The 19,806-nt window shown below is 45.4% G+C and overlaps 1 protein-coding gene across 1 annotated transcript; it reads left to right on the top strand.

Moving 5' to 3' along the window:
• The first annotated feature begins 8,337 nt into the window (after nucleotides 1-8,337).
• On the top strand, nucleotides 8,338-18,946 carry LOC143768743 (uncharacterized). Its single transcript, XM_077257393.1, has 10 exons — nucleotides 8,338-8,541; nucleotides 9,115-9,163; nucleotides 10,145-10,171; nucleotides 15,385-15,459; nucleotides 15,808-15,870; nucleotides 16,381-16,452; nucleotides 17,000-17,041; nucleotides 17,368-17,442; nucleotides 18,525-18,567; nucleotides 18,789-18,946. Exons 1-10 carry the CDS (start codon nucleotides 8,506-8,508, stop codon nucleotides 18,811-18,813), a joined length of 507 nt encoding a protein of 168 aa, XP_077113508.1. The 5' UTR covers nucleotides 8,338-8,505; the 3' UTR covers nucleotides 18,814-18,946.
• Nucleotides 18,947-19,806: the final 860 nt, after the last annotated feature.

Raw genomic sequence — 19,806 nt, forward strand, 5'->3', positions numbered from 1 at the left:
TCCTGTGTAATGTGGAGGTTTTGGTGTACCCCCCATGTGCCGTTTTCCTCTTCTCCCCTTCCCTTGTAATGTGGAGGTTTTGGTGGACCCCCCATGTGCCGTTTTCTGCTTCTTCCCTTCTCGAGTAATGTGGAGGTTTTGGTGGACCCCCTATGTGCCGTTTTCCGCTTCTCCCCTTGTAATGTAGAGGTTTTGGTGGACCCCCTATGTTCCGTTTTCCGCTTCTCCCCTTCCCTTGTAATGTGAAGGCTTTGGTGGACCCCCTATGTGCCGTTTTCTGCTTCTCCCCTTCCTGTTTAATGTGGAGGTTTTGGTGTACCCCCCATGTGCCGTTTTCCTCTTCTCCCCTTCCCTTGTAATGTGGAGGTTTTGGTGGACCCCCCATGTGCCGTTTTCTGCTTCTTCCCTTCTCGAGTAATGTGGAGATTTTGGTGGACCGCCTATGTGCCGTTTTCCGCTTCTCCTCTTCCGGTGTAATGTGGAGGTTTTAGTGGACCCCCTATGTGCCGTTTCTTCTCCCCTTCCTGTGTAATGTGGAGGTTTTAGTGGACCCCCTATGTGCCGTTTTCCACTTCTCCCCTTCCCGTGTAATCTGGAGGTTTTGGTGGACCCCCATGTGCAGTTTTCCTCTTCTCTCCTTCCCTTGTAATGTGGAGGTTTTGGTCGACCCCCTATGTGCCGTTTTCCACTTCTCCCCTTCCCTTGTAATGTGGAGATTTTGGTGGACCCCCTATGTGCCGTTTTCCTCTTCTCCCCTTCCTGTGTAATGTGGAGGTTTTGGTGGACCCCCTATGTGCCGTTTTCCTGTTCTCCCTTCCTGTGTAATGTGGAGGTTTTGATGGACCCCCTATGTGTCGTTTTCCGCTTCTTCCCTTCCTGTGTAATGTGGAGGTTTTGGTGGACCCCCTATGTGTCGTTTTCCGCTTCTTCCCTTCCCGTGTAATGTGGAGGTTTTGGTGGACCCCCTATGTGTCGTTTTCCACTTCTTACCTTCCCGTATAATGTGGAGGTTTTGGTGGACCCCCTATGTGTCGTTTTCCGCTTCTTCCCTTCCCGTGTAATGTGGAGGTTTTGGTGGACCCCCTATGTGTCGTTTTCCGCTTCTTCCCTTCCCTTGTAATGTGGAGGTTTTGGTGGACCCCCTATGTGCCATTTTCCTCTTCTCCCCTTCCTGTGTAATGTGGAGGTTTTGATGGACCCCCTATGTGTCGTTTTCCGCTTCTTCCCTTCCCTTGTAATGTGGAGGTTTTGGTGGACCCCCTATGTGCCATTTTCCTCTTCTCCCCTTCCTGTGTAATGTGGAGGTTTTGATGGACCCCCTATGTGTCGTTTTACGCTTCTTCCCTTCCCTTGTAATGTGGAGGTTTTTGTGGACCCCCTATGTGCCGTTTTCCTCCTCTCCCCTTCCTGTGTAATGTGGAGGTTTTGATGGACCCCCTATGTGTCGTTTTCCGCTTCTTCCCTTCCCGTGTAATGTGGAGGTTTTGGTGGACCCCCTATGTGCCGTTTTCCTGTTCTCCCCTTCCTGTGTAATGTGGAGGTTTTGGTGGACCCCTATGTGCCGTTTTCCTGTTCTCCATTCCTGTGTAATGTGGAGGTTTTGATGGACCCCCTATGTGTCGTTTTCAGCTTCTTCCCTTCCTGTGTAATGTGGAGGTTTTGGTGGACCCCCTATGTGCCGTTTTCCTGTTCTCCCCTTCCTGTGTAATGTGGAGATTTTGGTGGACCCCCTATGTGCTGTTTTCCTGTTCTCCCTTCCTGTGTAATGTGGAGGTTTTGATGGACCCCCTATGTGCCGTTTTCAGCTTCTTCCCTTCCTGTGTAATGTGGAGGTTTTGGTGGACCCCCTATGTGCCATTTTCCTCTTCTCCCCTTCCTGTGTAATGTGGAGGTTTTGATGGACCCCCTATGTGTCGTTTTCCTCTTCTTCCCTTCCCGTGTAATGTGGAGGTTTTGGTGGACACCCTATGTGTCGTTTTCCGCTTCTTCCCTTCCCTTGTAATGTGGAGGTTTTGGTGGACCCCCTATGTGCCATTTTCCTCTTCTCCCCTTCCTGTGTAATGTGGAGGTTTTGATGGACCCCCTATGTGTCGTTTTCCGCTTCTTCCCTTCCCGTGTAATGTGGAGGTTTTGGTGGACCCCCTATGTGCCGTTTTCCTGTTCTCCCCTTCCTGTGTAATGTGGAGGTTTTGGTGGACCCCCTATGTGCCGTTTTCCTCTTCTCCCCTTCCTGTGTAATGTGGAGGTTTTGATGGACCCCCTATGTGTCGTTTTCCGCTTCTTCCCTTCCCTTGTAATGTGGAGGTTTTGGTGGACCCCCTATGTGCCATTTTCCTCTTCTCCCCTTCCTGTGTAATGTGGAGGTTTTGATGGACCCCCTATGTGTCGTTTTCCGCTTCTTCCCTTCCCTTGTAATGTGGAGGTTTTGGTGGACCCCCTATGTGCCGTTTTCCTCTTCTCCCCTTCCTGTGTAATGTGGAGGTTTTGATGGACCCCCTATGTGTCGTTTTCCGCTTCTTCCCTTCCCGTGTAATGTGGAGGTTTTGGTGGACCCCCTATGTGCCGTTTTCCTGTTCTCCCCTTCCTGTGTAATGTGGAGGTTGTGGTGGACCCCTATGTGCCGTTTTCCTGTTCTCCCTTCCTGTGTAATGTGGAGGTTTTGATGGACCCCCTATGTGTCGTTTTCAGCTTCTTCCCTTCCTGTGTAATGTGGAGGTTTTGGTGGACCCCCTTTGTGCCGTTTTCCTGTTCTCCCCTTCCTGTGTAATGTGGAGATTTTGGTGGACCCCCTATGCGCTGTTTTCCTGTTCTCCCTTCCTGTGTAATGTGGAGGTTTTGATGGACCCCCTATGTGCCGTTTTCAGCTTCTTCCCTTCCTGTGTAATGTGGAGGTTTTGGTGGACCCCCTATGTGCCGTTTTCCTGTTCTCCCCTTCCTGTGTAATGTGGAGATTTTGGAGGACCCCCTATGTGCCGTTTTCCTGTTCTCCCCTTCCTGTGTAATGTGGAGATTTTGGAGGACCCCCTATGTGCCGTTTTCTGCTTCTCCCCTTCCCTTGTAATGTGGAGGTTTTGGTGGACCCCCTATGTGCTGTTTTCCTGTTCTCCCTTCCTGTGTAATGTGGAGATTTTGGTGGACCCCCTATGTGTTGTTTTCAGCTTCTTCCCTTCCTGTGTAATGTGGAGGTTTTGGTGGACCCCCTATGTGCCGTTTTCCTGTTCTCCCTTCCTGTGTAATGTGGAGGTTTTGATGGACCCCCTATGTGCTGTTTTCCTGTTCTCCCTTCCTGTGTAATGTGGAGGTTTTGATGGACCCCCTATGTGCCGTTTTCAGCTTCTTCCCTTCCTGTGTAATGTGGAGGTTTTGGTGGACCCCCTATGTGCCGTTTTCCTGTTCTCCCCTTCCTGTGTAATGTGGAGATTTTGGAGGACCCCCTATGTGCCGTTTTCCTCTTCTCCCCTTCCTGTGTAATGTGGAGGTTTTGATGGACCCCCTATGTGTCGTTTTCCGCTTCTTCCCTTCCCGTGTAATGTGGAGGTTTTGGTGGACCCCCTATGTGCCGTTTTCCTGTTCTCCCCTTCCTCTGTAATGTGGAGGTTGTGGTGGACCCCTATGTGCCGTTTTCCTGTTCTCCCTTCCTGTGTAATGTGGAGGTTTTGATGGACCCCCTATGTGTCGTTTTCAGCTTCTTCCCTTCCTGTGTAATGTGGAGGTTTTGGTGGACCCCCTATGTGTCGTTTTCCGCTTCTTCCCTTCCCTTGTAATGTGGAGGTTTTGGTGGACCCCCTATGTGCTGTTTTCCTGTTCTCCCTTCCTGTGTAATGTGGAGATTTTGGTGGACCCCCTATGTGTTGTTTTCAGCTTCTTCCATTCCTGTGTAATGTGGAGGTTTTGGTGGACCCCCTATGTGCCGTTTTCCTGTTCTCCCTTCCTGTGTAATGTGGAGGTTTTGATGGACCCCCTATGTGCTGTTTTCCTGTTCTCCCTTCCTGTGTAATGTGGAGGTTTTGATGGACCCCCTATGTGCCGTTTTCAGCTTCTTCCCTTCCTGTGTAATGTGGAGATTTTGGAGGACCCCCTATGTGCCGTTTTCCTGTTCTCCCCTTCCTGTGTAATGTGGAGATTTTGGTGGACCCCCTATGTGCCGTTTTCCTGTTCTCCCCTTCCTGTGTAATGTGGAGATTTTGGAGGACCCCCTATGTGCTGTTTTCAGCTTCTCCCCTTCCTGTGTAATGTGGAGATTTTGGAGGACCCCCTATGTGCCGTTTTCCTGTTCTCCCCTTCCTGTGTAATGTGGAGATTTTGGAGGACCCCCTATGTGCCGTTTTCCTGTTCTCCCCTTCCTGTGTAATGTGGAGATTTTGGAGGACCCCTATGTGACATTTTATTCCGGGAACATTAAGGCACTTGCTGCAATGTCTGATAATGATGATATAATCAATTAATAAAACCTGAAGCAGAGATCAGAGCCCACCGGAGCCCACCATGTGCCCCTCATTGAGCCTACATCCCTCTGTATTTCTGCACACAGGGCGGTGAATTATTAAATGAGGCTGATAAATAATGCAGCAGGGATTTCACTATTCTGTGCTCCGCCTGCAGCCCCTCGTACCCCTCACAGGGGCCCCTGCTCCCACTATTAACCCTGCAATGGCCGGACCCAAAAATGTACACGGTCTGTGCACCAAGAAGAGACCCTGCAATGTGCTGCAGTATCAACCCCTAAATCACCGGGGATCTGCAGTGCAATGCGGCACTGTCCTCACTGCAGCAGCACCGCGCAGGGAAGCACTGCACTATTAACCCTGCAATGGCCGAACATCGTCTGCATCAGATGTACAGTTGTGTGAAAAAGTGTTCACCTCCCTTCCTGATTTCTTATTCTTTTGCATGTTTGTCACACTTAAATGTTTCCAATCACTAAACAGATGTAAATATTAGACAAAGATAACACAAGTAATCACAACATTCAGTTAATAAATTAAAGTTTTTATTATTAAGGGAAAAAGAAATCCAAACCTACAGGGTCCTGTGTCAAAAAGTGATTGCCTTCCTTAACACATAAATTAAAGGGACACTGTCACCTGAATTTAGAGGGAACAATTTTCAGCCGCCGTAGGGGCGGGGTTTTCGGGTGTTTGATTCACCCTTTCCTTACCCGCTGGCTGCAATATTGGATTCAAGTTCATTCTCTGTCCTCCATAGTACACGCCTGCGTAAGGCAAGATTGCCTTGTACAGGCATGTACTACGGAGGACCGAGAATGAACTTCAATCCAATATTGCAGCCAGCGGGTAAGGAAAGGGTGAATCAAACACCCGAAAACCCCGCCCCTATGGCTGAAAATTGTTCCCTCCAAATTCAGGTGACAGTGTCCCTTTAACTGTGGTCTATCTCATCTTTGAGAAACAGAGTTCACATTCTCTAGCCACACACAGGCCTGATTACTGCCACACCTGTTCTCAATCAAGAAATCACTTAAATAGGACCTGCCTGACAAAGTTAAGTAGACCAAAAAAAATATCCTAAAAAGCTAGACATCATGCCATGATCCAAAGAAATTCTGGAACAAATGAGAACCAAAGTAATTGAGATCTATAAGTATAAAAAATGTTATAACGCTATTTCTAAAGCTGAGAGTCATTATCCGCGAATGGAACAGTGGAGAAAGAGACTGGGCAAAAATGGCCTGCATGGCAGAGTTCCAAGAGGAAAAGAAAAGCAACTCAGCAGACAGTATGGGTACGTGTCCACGTTCAGGAAACGCTGCGTGTTTGACGCAGATGTTCCAGCATAGTTGAGGGGATTTTATGAAATCCCGTGTCCACTATGCGTTGAAACACGCATCCGTCGGCCCTGCGACTCCGGACATGCTGCGCGTCTTTTAAGATCGCAGCATGTCCGTGATCCTTGCGGCGACGCTGCGCCACCACAAGTAATATCACAGGGCGCTATGCGAGGGGTGCGATGATGCCGGATGTGTGCAAAGAACACATCCGGCATCTTCGCGTCCCAGAAGGGGGCGGGGCTTAGCGCCGAGCGGGTTTGCCGCTACGACGATACCGCCGGCCATCCTGACCGTGGACACGTACCCTATCACACAGGGCAGGATTAGATACACAGCTCAGCAGTAAGTATCACACAGGAGAGGATTAGATACACAGCTCAGCAGTAAGTATCACACAGGGCAGGATTAGATGCACAGCTCAGCAGACAGTATCACACAAGAGAGTATTAGGGTATGTGCACACGTTGCGGATTCTGCTGCGGATTTTTCCACAGCATGTGCACAGCGTTTTTTTTTTCCCATAGGTTTACATGTACTGTAAACTTTGGGAAAACTGCTGCGGACCGCAGCGTCAAATCCGCTGCGGATCCGCAGCAAAAACCGCAGCGTGTGCACATACCCTTAGATACACGGCTCAGCAGTAAGTATCACACAGGAGAGGATTAGATACACGGCTCAGAAGACAGTATCACACGGGAGAGGATTAGATACACAGCTCAGCAGACAGTATCACACAGGAGAGGATTAGATACATGGCTCAGCAGACAGTATCACACAGGAGAGGATTAGATACACGTCTCAGCAGACAGTATCACACAGGATATGATTAGATACACGGCTCAGCAGACAGTATCACACTGGAGAGGATTAGATACACGGCTCAGCAGTCAGTATCACACAGGAGAGGATTAGAACCACAGCTCAGCAGTCAGTATCACAGAGGAGAGGATTAGATACACAGCTCAGCAAACAGTATCACACAGGATAGGATTAGATACACAGCTCAGCAGTCAGTATCACACGAGAGGATTAGATACACGGCTCAGCAAACAGTATCACACAGGATAGGATAAGATACACAGCTCAGCAAACAGTATCACACAGGAGAGGATTAGATACACGGCTCAGCAGACAGTATCACACAGGAGAGGATTAGATACACAGCTCAGCAGTCAGTATCACACAGGAGAGGATTAGATACACGGCTCAGCAGTCACTATCACACAGGATCGGATTAGATACACGGCTCAGCAGATGGTATCACACAGGATCGGATTAGATACACAGCTCAGCAGACAGTATCACACAGGAGAGGATTAGATGCACAGCTCAGCAGACAGTATCACACAGGAGAGGATTAGATGCACAGCTCAGCAGACAGTATCACACAGGAGAGGATTAGATGCACAGCTCAGCAGACAGTATCACACAGGAGAGGATTAGATACACGGCTCAGCAGTCAGTATCACACAGGACAGGATTAGATACACGGCTCAGCAGACAGTATCACACAGGAGAGGATTAGATGCACAGCTCAGCAGTCAGTATCACACAGGACAGGATTAGATACACGGCTCAGCAGTCAGTATCACACAGGATAGGATTGGATACACGGCTCAGCAGTCAGTATCACACAGGACAGGATTAGATACACAGCTCAGCAGACAGTATCACACTGGATAGGATTAGATACAAGGCTCAGCAGACAGTATCACACAGGATAGGATTAGATACACGGCTCATTAGTCAGTATCACACAGGATAGGACTGGATACATGGCTCAGCAGTCAGTATCACACAGGAGAGGATTAGATACACGGCTCAGCAGACAGTATCACATAGGATAGGATTAGATACATGGCTCAGCAGTCAGTATCACACAGGACAGGATTAGATACACGGCTCAGCAGTCAGTATCACACAGGAGAGGATTAGATACACAGCTCAGCAGTCAGTATCACACAGGACAGGATTAGATACACGGCTCAGCAGTCAGTATCACACAGGACAGGATTAGATACACGGCTCAGCAGACAGTATCACACAGGACAGGATTAGATGCACAGCTCAGCAGTCAGTATCACACAGGACAGGATTAGATACACGGCTCAGCAGTCAGTATCACACAGGACAGGATTAGATACATGGCTCAGCAGTCAGTATCACACAGGAGAGGATTAGATACATGGCTCAGCAGTCAGTATCACACAGGACAGGATTAGATGCACAGCTCAGCAGTCAGTATCACACAGGACAGGATTAGATACACGGCTCAGCAGTCAGTATCACACAGGATAGGATTGGATACACGGCTCAGCAGTCAGTATCACACAGGACAGGATTAGATACACAGCTCAGCAGACAGTATCACACTGGATAGGATTAGATACACGGCTCAGCAGACAGTATCACACAGGACAGGATTAGATACACGGCTCAGCCGTACACTGTCCCTGGCTACACTGTTGGTCTGGGCTTTGGTGGCTTTTCTGGCTCGCCGTGTTCCTCCTTCCTCACAGAGGATTAGTCATGAAGGATGTGGCGAGTGGAGGAAATTGCTCACGGCGGTACTTCCTCTAATGTTAGATGCACAAGTTTCACGTGTTCCGAGCTCATTCTTCTCATCCTCCCTGTATACCCCCCTCCGAGCGTTGACACCCCACTAATCCGCAGCTCTCCGGTTACTCGGGGCCCCGGCACATCTGGACGAGTCCATCATGATCTCCTACATGCAAAATCCATGCATCAATAAGGTAAGAAACCAACGGATGGAAACAAAGGAGACCGATACAAAGATGGAAACAATGGAACATCACTGCCCTTCTGCTTCTGCCTTAAAGGGAAACACAGAGAGGACCTTCAGGGGGCTGAAGAGGTGAGCTCCGCCTCCCTGACTCTTTACAAATGACATTTGTCGTTTGTCGGGTGTCAGGGTGCGGTGGCACGTACCACGCGATCTTCGGGAGTTTGGGTGTTTTATCGTGTCAGATTCCACGGTGTCGAATTTATAGTTGCTATTTCCAATATAGCCCCTTACCTGGATCCAAATAACCAATGGTGGCTAATAGATCCCACTGATATTCAACGGAGTCCGTCAGCAATGTGGACAGAACGTAAAAAGGAGGCTTTAAATGTAGGAATCCACAATGAGATCTGTCAACAGCAGCCCGCCTGATTGCTGATGGTTTCCATGTAACAAGTATTTACTAAATATATAGTGCTGATACTCATAAATGGCGGAGCGTCTCCTATCAACCTCAAGGAACGCAAGGGGTAAATCTGCCCCATAGTTGTAGCATTGGTGTAACTCTCTTCTTCCTCCTCAGAGCGTCCCCGGACTGCTGCTCCTTATTCTCATCCTCCCGGGATCACCAGGTAAGATGTCAGGAATGGATGTTCTTAAGGGAGTGAATAAAGTTTCTTACTTTAGTATCAAACTTTGTTTGAGCTTTTTCTAAGTGACGACAGATACAACTATAACAAACCCTCAGCTGTGAGATTTGCTTGGTTTACACATTGGTTTTAGCCTCAGGATGTAAAGAATAATAATAATAAACTTTATTTAGGTAGCGCCAACATATTCCGCAGTGCTTTACAATTTATGTCCTTGACAATGTATATTCACAAAGAAATGCCCAAAATAATGTTACCCATCACAACGTGGGTTATGTACTACTGTATTTAACATTTTATCACTTAAGGTGATCAATTAATGATAAGAAACAGATCTCCAAGTAGAACTTAAATAAAAAATCACTTTTATTATTAGTTTTCTTAAAAAACAAAAATACTTAAAACAAGGGTGCTAGGTCCTTTAATGAGGGACTACAATGCCATAGGGTATTCCTAACTATTAGCTGCATACATAATGGTACAAATCCCTATATGTTAGAGCAGAAATCACTTTTTCACATGGGATATATAACTACACTTTTTTTCACGCTCCTGAAGAAGCAGTGCGAAACGCGCGTCGGGGCAGAGGGACGCCGAGAAGATTCCACGTGGCTGCATATCAGGTATTGAAACAACTTGTTATTTATTATTATGGTTAAGCCCTTGCTATTGCACTACTGAGCACACATAGACACAGGGAGATTAATACAGCCATATCCCTCCTTTTGGGAATTCCAAGGAGGTTTACTAAAGGTCTATTAAAAGTGTAGTTATATATCCCATGTGAAAATGATTTCTGCTCTAACATATAGGGATTTGTACCATTATGTATGCAGCTAATAGTTAGGAATACCCTATGTCATTGTAGTCCCTCATTAAAGGACCTAGCACCCTTGTTTTATGCAAAAAAAGTATACACTGTATAATAATAATAATAATAATAATATGTCACTTTTCCTGCAGCTTCTGTTACCGTCACCAGCCCAGCAGGTAAGACCGGAGCCGAGGGAAGAGTCAACGGAGATTGGAATGTTTATTATCTGTGTAAACAAATACAGAAAAATAATAAACATTGTATCTACAATCATAGCCGGGTGTCGGCACCCTTGAAATAGTCCCAGAAATTGAAATATTTTTCTCCCAGAAAGTTATTGCCATTACACACGTTTATTTCCTTTGTATTAGAGCACAAAAAAACCCAGAAAAAAGCAAACTGGACATAATTTTGGTCTAAACCCCAAAAATGGAACAGATAAAATTGCTTGCACACAGGTTTGTTTCCAGCATGTGATGCTCGTTCACACTCACCTGTAGCAAGTAACATGTGTGGGCAATATGAGAATCACACCTGAAACCAGGTATAAAGGGGAGAAGTTGACTCAATCTTTTCATTGTGTGTCTGAGAACAGATTGAGGAGAAGAGAACTCTGTCTGAGGACTTGAGAACCAACATTGTTGAACAATATCACCAATCTCAAGGTTACAAGTCCATCTCTAGAGATCTTGATATTTCTTTGTTCACTGTTCATGACATAATCAAGAAGTTTACAACCCATAGCACTGTAGATAATCTCCCTGGATGTGGACGGCAGAGAAAAAATGATGAAAAGTTGCAACGCAGGATAGTCCGGATGGTGGGTAAGCCCCAATCAAGTTATCAAGAAATTTACCGTATATACTCGAGTATAAGCCGACCCGAGTATAAGCCGACCCCCCTAATTTTGCCACAAAAAACTGGGAAAACTTATTGACTCGAGTATAAGCCTAGGGTGGAAAATGCAGCAGCTACCGGTGAATTTCAAAAATAAAAATAGATGTTCCATACCATTCATTATTGCCCCATAGATGCTCCATATAAAGCTGTGCCATATATAATGCTCCATACCATTGATTATTGCCCCATATATTATCCATATATAGTTGTGCCATATAGAATGCTCTGCACCGTTCATTATGGCCCCATAGATGCTCCATATAAAGCTGTGCCCCATATACAATGCTCTGCACCATTCATTATGGCCCTATAGATGCTCCACATAAAGCTGTGCCATATATGCTCTGCACCGTTCAGTTTGGCCCCATAGATGCTCATTATAAAGCTGTGCCCTATATGCTCTGCACCGTTCAGTTTGGCCCCATAGATGCTCCTTATATAGCTGTGCCCTATCTGCTCTGCACCGTTCAGTTTGGCCCCATAGATGCTCCTTATAAAGCTGTGCCCTATATGCTCTGCACTGTTCAGTTTGGCCCCATAGATGCTCCTTATATAGCGGTGCCCTATATGCTCTGCACTGTTCAGTTTGGCCCCATAGATGCTCCTTATATCGCTGTGCCCTATATGCTCTGCACCGTTCATTATGGCCCCATAGATGCTCATTATAAAGCTGCCCCATATATAGTGCTCTGCACCGTTCAGTTTGGCCCCATAGATGCTCCTTATAAAGCTGTGCCCTATATGCTCTGCACTGTTCAGTTTGGCCCCATAGATGCTCCTTATATAGCGGTGCCCTATATGCTCTGCACTGTTCAGTTTGGCCCCATAGATGCTCATTATAAAGCTGCCCCATATATAGTGCTCTGCACCGTTCAGTTTGGCCCCATAGATGCTCCACATAAATCTGTGCCATATATAATGCTGCTGCTGCAATAAAAAAACAAAACACATACTCACCTCTCTTGCTTGCAGCTCCTCACGTCCCGTCCCGGCGTCTCTCCGCACTGACTGATCAGGCAGAGGACGCCACGCACACTATATGCGTCATCGCGCCCTCTGACCTGAACAGTCAGAGCGGAGAGACGCCGGGAAGATGGAGCGGCGCCCTGCGTGTGGATCGTGGACAGGTAAATATGCGATACTTACCTGCTCCCGGCGTCCCGCTCCTTCCCCCGGACAGCTGGTCTCCGGGTGCCGCAGCCTCTTCCTCTATCAGCGTTCACCGGCACCGCTGATTAGAGAAATTAATATGCGGCTCCACCCCTATGGGAGTGGAGTCCATATTCATAAGTTTAATGAGCGGTCCCACGTGACCGCTGTACAGGGGAAGAGCTGCGGCACCCGAAGACAGTGTGACGGGCAGGAGGAGCGTCAGGATAGCCGGGACTAGGTAAGTATGCCTCAGCGCCCTCTCCCCCTCACCCGCCGACCCTGCCGCCGACCGTGACTCAAGTATAAGCCGAGAGGGGCACTTTCAGCCCAAAAATTTGGGCTGAAAATCTCGGCTTATACTCGAGTATATACGGTAAGTTGTCCTGCAGGCTCAGGGTGCATCAGTGTCAGCATGAACTATCCCTCCACATGTGAATGAAATGAAACGCCATGGCAGGAGACTCTGGAGGACCCCACTGCTGACTCAGAGACATGAAAAGCTAAACTGCAGTTTGCCAAAATGGACGAGAGTAAGCCAAAATCCTTCCGGGAAAGCGTCTTGCGGACAGATGAGACCAAGATAGAGCTTTTTGGTAAATCACATCATTCTACTGTTTGCCGAAAATGGAATGAGGAAAAGAACACAATACCTACAGTTAAATATGGTGGAGCTTCAAAGATGTTTTGAGGTTGTTTTGCTGCCTCTGGCACTAGGTGTCTTGACTGTGTGCAAGGCATCATGAAATCTGAAGATTACCAAACTATATTGGGTGGCAATGCAGTGCCCAGTGTCAGAAAGCGGGGTTTGCGTCCTAAGTCATGGGTCCTCCACTAGGACAATGACACAAACATACACGAAGAACCCAGAAATGGATGGAAACAAAGCGCTGGAGAGTTCTGAAGTGGCAGCAATGAGTCCGGATCCAAATCCCATTGATCACCTGTGGAGAGATCTTACAATTGCTGTTGGGAAAAGGCGCCTTCACATATGAGACCGGGAGCAGATTGTAGGAAGAGTCATCCAAAATTCCAGCTGAGAGGAGGAAGGAGCTTATTGATGGTTATAGGAAGCGATTTATTGCAGACATTTATACCAAAGGGGGTGACCAAATATTAAGTGGAGGGTGCCAACAATTTTGCTCTGTCCATTTTTGGTGTTTTGTTTGGTGAAATGATGTCCTCAGTTTTCTTTGTTTTGTTCCAATACACAAAGGAAATAAACACGTGTATATAACAAAGGTGGGGAATTGTGATAATGTTCTGGGAGAAATAATTTATTTTCTGGATCAATTTTAAGGGTGCCAACACTTTTAGCCATGGCTGTATATACAGATTGTGCACTGGCTGTGACATGATGTTAAAAGAGGGTCAACTTATGTCTCCTGCATTTAAGTCCAGGACTCAAGGCTGAAATCTACATTGGTGCACAGTGCCCTCTGGTGGCTAGTTGATAGAAAATGCCAGAAAATGCACAATTTCCTGCAAATATTCCATGGCCAGGGGTGCAACCCAACATTGGCAGCACCAGGGGGTGAATCCCAGCAATAACAGCACTAGCAGTGCAACCTCAGGATTTCAGGTCCAGGGGGTGCAACCTCAGGATTTCAGGTCCAGGGGGTGCAACCTCAGGATTTCAGGACCAGTGGGTGCAACCTCAGGCTTTCAGGACCAGTGGGTGCAACCTCAGGCTTTCAGGACCAGGGGGTACAACCTCAGGATTTCAGGACCAGTGGGTGGAACCTCAGGATTTCAGGACCAGGGGGTACAACCTCAGGATTTCAGAACCAGGTAGTGCAACCTCAGGATTTCAGGACCAGTGGGTGCTTCCTCAGGATTTCAGGACCAGGGGGTGCAACCACAGGATTTCAGGACCAGGGGGTGCAAGAATCACGGATAATATTGATGGTAGGAAGTCATCTGAATATGACAATGGTGTCGATATATGATAATAAACATAATAATAATGAATAAATATATAATATATTGGAATAAAGCAGATACACGGTGTGGCAAAGTCCTACCACAAAAGTATGTAGGTATACAAAGAGTCCAAATAAGGATGAGCATAGTATAATCACCAAAGCCGTTGTCTGCGGAGCCAAATATCAGAGGATCACATAGATTAGAATGAGGCAAATTGCCTAAATAAAGAATCTGTCATGCTGCTGCAATGCAGGTAAGTGCAGGCTCCACTAGTTGGTAGTAGAGAGGAAGCAGGTCTGCACCTAAACAATGCTGGCCTGCAGTGCAGCAGTGAGGCTACCACGAGAGGTAGCAGAATAGTCAAAACAAGCCGGGTCAAATCCTAGACTGTAGAGCAGTACCAAAGGAATAAGCAAACTCGAGGTCAGAGACAAGCCAGGGGGTCCGTAACACTCAGGAGCGGATAAGCCCAAAGACAAAGGATGGAACAGGTCAGGGTACAAGCCAAGTCAAAGCCAGGGAGTCAGCACACTAAAGGGAAACAGGGAGTCAAGACAGGAATTGGGGAAAACAGAGACACGGGTTCAGACAGCAAATGCAGCAGGACAAATCAGAGTAATCAGAGTCAGCTACAGCAGCACTAGGCAAAAACTACAACTGACATGATCTGCAGGAAGGAGTGGCCATAAATAGCCAACCTGAACCCAGACAGAGACTGAGAAAGGTTAACTCTTGACATGACCAGACTGGGAAAAAAGGACTCAAAACTCGGTCTGGATCATGACAGAATCTAGCCACAATGAGGCATAAAGAATAAATACAGGCAGCACCAGGTACAAGAAGGCGGAAAAACCAAAGAAGTGAACTGATGTGTAATAAAGAGAAGGTAAAATAGACATGTGTGGCAGGCAAAGGAGCACCCCGACGCGCGTTTCGCATATAGCTTATTCCGAGGGGTGGTGTGAAAGTCTCATAGGGTCTTTTTTTATACAAGGGCTCACCAATAGCAACTGAGCATATGGAGGGTTTTGAAGCATTTTTGTAGCAGGTTCTCTTTTTAAAAACACTTATAAGAATGCATGAAAGACTTGTGCTATTATTGTTTGATTGTAAAAACACTTTGCGGTTCATATGAGTTTTTTTTTCCCACTGGTGAAAATTGCTTCAAACTGTGATTAGTCCGGTCAAAAGGCTTCAGGGAAAACAAAAACTTCCCTAAGGTTATGTTCACACGTTGCGATTTTGCAGCAAAAATGTGACGTGTGAACACTAGAAAGCGTGTCGCTTTTGTCCACCTAAAAAAAAAACAAAAAAACCCTCTGTGTGCACAATCCCCAAGGACCCTGGCGGTAAGACTGGAACGATCAGGGTCCATTTCTTTTATTAATCTGATTTCTATCATTTTTATATTCAGCGTTTGCAGTGTCAACGTTACCAGAAAGTTCCAGGCCGAGCGCGGAGGATTTGGGAGCGCAGAGGACGACACTGGGTAATAAATGCAAAAATCGCTAATAAGTAACAAAAAGGGAAATAACTGTTCCAATAGCTAAACCAGCCCGCTTCTCTGTGTGTGCAGACTGAAGGGGGCTGGCTTAGCTGTTCAAACGAACAGTCGTCAGCCAGTACAGAGAAAGGCCGTTACTACACAGTGGATGATGGGTGATGAAAATAAAAATACATTATTTATAATCATATAATAAACACTAGTAAAATATTTTTTTTTGGGGGGTGAGGGAACTTCCCCTTTAAGTGGTGAAATGCCTATACAAACATATCAGGAATGCAACGCAATCAATAACCGCAAGTTAAATGTAGGTGATGGATTTATTTTGTGCAGTTTATCCAGACCGGTCACAAAACAGCAGCAGCGATGACACTACAGACACTACAGCAGGTACAGGTAAGACAGATATGAAGTCGTCATGGACACTAATAAAACGTTCCAAAACTTTTTAAAACTTTTACCTCTGTTTAACTTTTTACAAGCCCGTCCTTTCTGTTTATGGATAGAAACATTCTTATTTGTACAATAAAGAACTAAAACTTCTTGACAATGAGATCAACATTCTGAACTCCGGACTGATACATTGTTGCAAACAGGAGAGGACAGAGATCTGTGCTAATAGCACACAGAGGATTGTCCTGTAGGCAATTGTAACAAACCTTCAGCTTTACGTAGTATCTGATATTAGTGGGTTTTTAATCTTAACGTGCTAATAAGTTAACTGACAGCAAGAAGAGATCTTAAAATTTGACCCAAAATAAAACGATTGATTTAATTGGACAGTACTAATGATTTGAAGCCTTTTATCAGGATTATTAATTTTATATTTGATAACCAAGGTGAATTGAGTAAGTTATAAGGACCCCGCTGGTCATCGCATGGTTAATGTGTTCTCGTTAATTACAGACACCTCTACAATGTTCACGTCCCCGGATGGAGGCAGGAGCACAAAATTTACCATGACCACCAGGATCCCAGGTGAGCTTTGTACTCTGCACCCCCATCCAGAGATTCGGATGCTCCACATTCGCTCCATTCATTGTCTATGGGACTGATGGAAATACTGGAGCTCTGTATTCTGCTGCCCCATTCAGAGATTTGGATGCTCACCCTTAGCTCCATTCATTATCTATGGGACTGGTAGAAATAGCAGAGCTCTGAACTCTGTGGCCCCATCCAGAGATTCGGATGCTCAACCTTAGCTCCATTCATTGTATATGGGACTGGTGGAAATAGCGGCGCTCTGTACTCTACAGTCCCATAGATAATGAATGGAGCGGAAGTCGAGCCCTGTTTTCCTAGGGGTTCGGGAAGTTATCGCCCATCGTGTGGATATGGAATAACTCCAAAATAATGATTGATCATGTGACAAGTTAGCAGAATTAATAGGTATAATTAATAGGTTCATCTTACCTCTCTGCATGATGTGGTTTGGACGATCAATTACTGCAGTAAATGAACTATATGACGGCAGAAAGGAAAATAATTAGGAGCCATTTACAAAAATAAATCTATTACATTTCAGATGAGAAATTAAGAACAGAACATGATGAGAATTTCTCCTACAGTGAGTAAAATTAATTAATCTCTAATGTAGCAAAATATTATTACAAAGTAATTAAAACCTGACATAATATTATAGTAATAGTACAGATATTATTATGTGAGGGGTCGTCCCTCCTCGGGCATTTATGGTGTATACTCAGGAGGAGAGGACGCCGGCTGCACATGTGCAGCTTCTTCTTTCCTTTCTAAAAAAATAAATAAAAAGAAACCATAAATATTTCATTACTTCAAGCACGGATATGTCAGTGTTAACCCCTTGGAAACCTCCGGAGTTAAACTGTAGAATGTGGATTGATGATTGATTGTTACATTGTTTCCACATCGCAGATGACCGTAGTCTGAGAACGTGGGGTCTGATCTGTGCGCTGATCCTCTCCGTGATCGGGATCCTGGTGCTGACATGTGAGTATATGTAAGGGGAGCAGGGCGGTAGTCATGGATGGGGGGGGCTGTGTTTCCCAAAAATAAATGGGGTCCCAGTTCCCATGTTCCCACATTTCGACCGCTGTCTCCACGATATTGGATCCAGGAATCAGCCGCACATTCAATAGGGAACACCCGATTCATTGCAACAAATTTGTCTTTACTGAACAGTTGAAGTACGACCATATTTGAGACGTAGCGCCCTTCGCCACTTGCTTCCTCCACATAGAACTTCTCACGTCCATCACTGATTACCCCTATTGCCTGATCCTCCTGTCAGCCACAGGGTTTCCCAATCCGGCTCTGCAACGTTTCCATGCCTATCTGCCCCTGCACGAAAGGGTTGTCCGTGCTCTTCATAGCCCCAAACTCAACCCCTACTCTCCGGATGTTACAGGAACTTCGTGTCCATGCCCTGCTTAGCCCACAGCATCTTGAACTCACCCTAGCAGCAAACCAGGATATTGTTGCCTTTTACTGGCCCTAACCCTTCCCACTTTGGGCTTGGACCAATTACCAACTGTCTTCTTTCTGTGTCTGCCCCAGCAGTCAGTTGCTGGGCAGACATCACCTTTCACCTATTTAACTTTAGTCACTACCTCCTAACTTCCTGTACCTAACGTGCCTCCAACTAAGTCTTCCCCCTTTCCAGGTCCTATTCTATGCTTTATATACTATAAACGTAACAATGAATAATATTATTGCTTAAACACAATACAATAACCTAACCTCGGACATTAGTGCCCATGAAACTCTATGCAGAATCACATATTAATAGTCACAAAAAATGCAATAAAACCATACACTTGGTACAAACCCTGTTTAGAGAGGGGGCGGCATAGGCCGCCCCCGTCACACCCTCACATATACAGGATGGGTATGCCCTTTGGGTATGCGGCTGACCGCAGGAACGCTTCATTGCAAAGACACAATCTAAAATCGGGTTACAAACAAAGCAAAGATGAAACTATGAGATGACACAAAGGAGCAACAATATACAAGTATTGTGGGAACAGGTCTGTCTACTCATAACAAAAGGAAATATCTGGTTTTATTTACAGGTGGAAGATGTCGAGGAACGTCCTGCCGAAAACGACAAAAGCGGTAAGATTCCATTTATAATAATAATAATAATATCCATTAATAATAATAATAATAATAATACAATAATTTGTCTATATTGAAAGATTTAGCCTCACTCTGAATAATCTTTCACTTTCTGCTGTTTTAATAAGAACATTCATCGTCTATTTTTTTTTTTTACTGGCCACGGCATTTTTCTAAAGTGTTAAATTTCCTGAAAATATCTTTTTATTTACTTCCAGGAGATACAATGTATCAGGGATCTAGCATCTCGGGTATGGAGTGATAACGCCACATTTCTTGCGAAAGAGGAAAAAGAAAAAAAACAAAAACAAAAACAATATTTGTTTCTTTTTACAGGACTGTACAATAAAACTACATTTATTTTACGTCACTGACTTATTGTTCTCTGGCGCCACCTGCTGTTTATAAGTATAAATACAAGTTACCTTGGAGGGGATCAGTGAGCGATTTTCAGTTTTGCAGTTTTCGGCATCCAGTAACTTTCCAATGATTGCAAAAAAAACTACAATTCCCAGCAAGGCTGCAGTTAATGGGGCCCCCCCAAATCTTCACACTAATGTTTTTGGTGTATAGGTGACATACCATTTCATACAAGACCTGTGCAAAGTTAACACAACAGTGCACTCTCCTTAGTTAGGCTCCTCACATTCCTCTTTAAAAAAAGTCAAAACAGCTTTCCATGCATTTTCAAGCAGTGCTATAGTGTAAAGTATAGAGGAGAGATAAAAGGACCACGAATTAGGGAACGTGCACACAGTTGTTTTTTTAGCAAGTTTTGGAGCACAAACTATTCAAAAATTGAGGTTCTGCTCCAAAAACTCTTTAAAAAAGCCCAACACCGTCTGCACACTTAAAAAAAAAAAGTAAAAACAGCTTTCCATGAATTTTCAAGCAATGCTGCAGTGTAAAGTATAGAGGACAGATAAAATGACCAAGAGTTGGGAAATGTGCACACAGTTGTTTTTCAGCAAGTTTTGGAGCACAAACTAAGCAAAAACTATTCAAAAATTGAGGTTCTGCTCCAAAAACTCTTTTAAGAAAAACCCAACCCCATCTGCACATTTTAAAAAAGTCAAAACAGCTTTCCATGCATTTTCAAGCAATGCTGCAGTGTAAAGTATAGAGGACAGATAAAAGGACCAGGAATAGGGGTATGTGCACACAGTTGTTTTTTAGCAAGTTTTGGAGCACAAACTAAGCAAAAACTATTCAAAAATTGAGGTTCTGCTCCAAAAA

Source organism: Ranitomeya variabilis, chromosome 4, assembly GCF_051348905.1.
Source record: "Ranitomeya variabilis isolate aRanVar5 chromosome 4, aRanVar5.hap1, whole genome shotgun sequence".
Lineage (NCBI taxonomy): Eukaryota > Metazoa > Chordata > Amphibia > Anura > Dendrobatidae > Ranitomeya > Ranitomeya variabilis.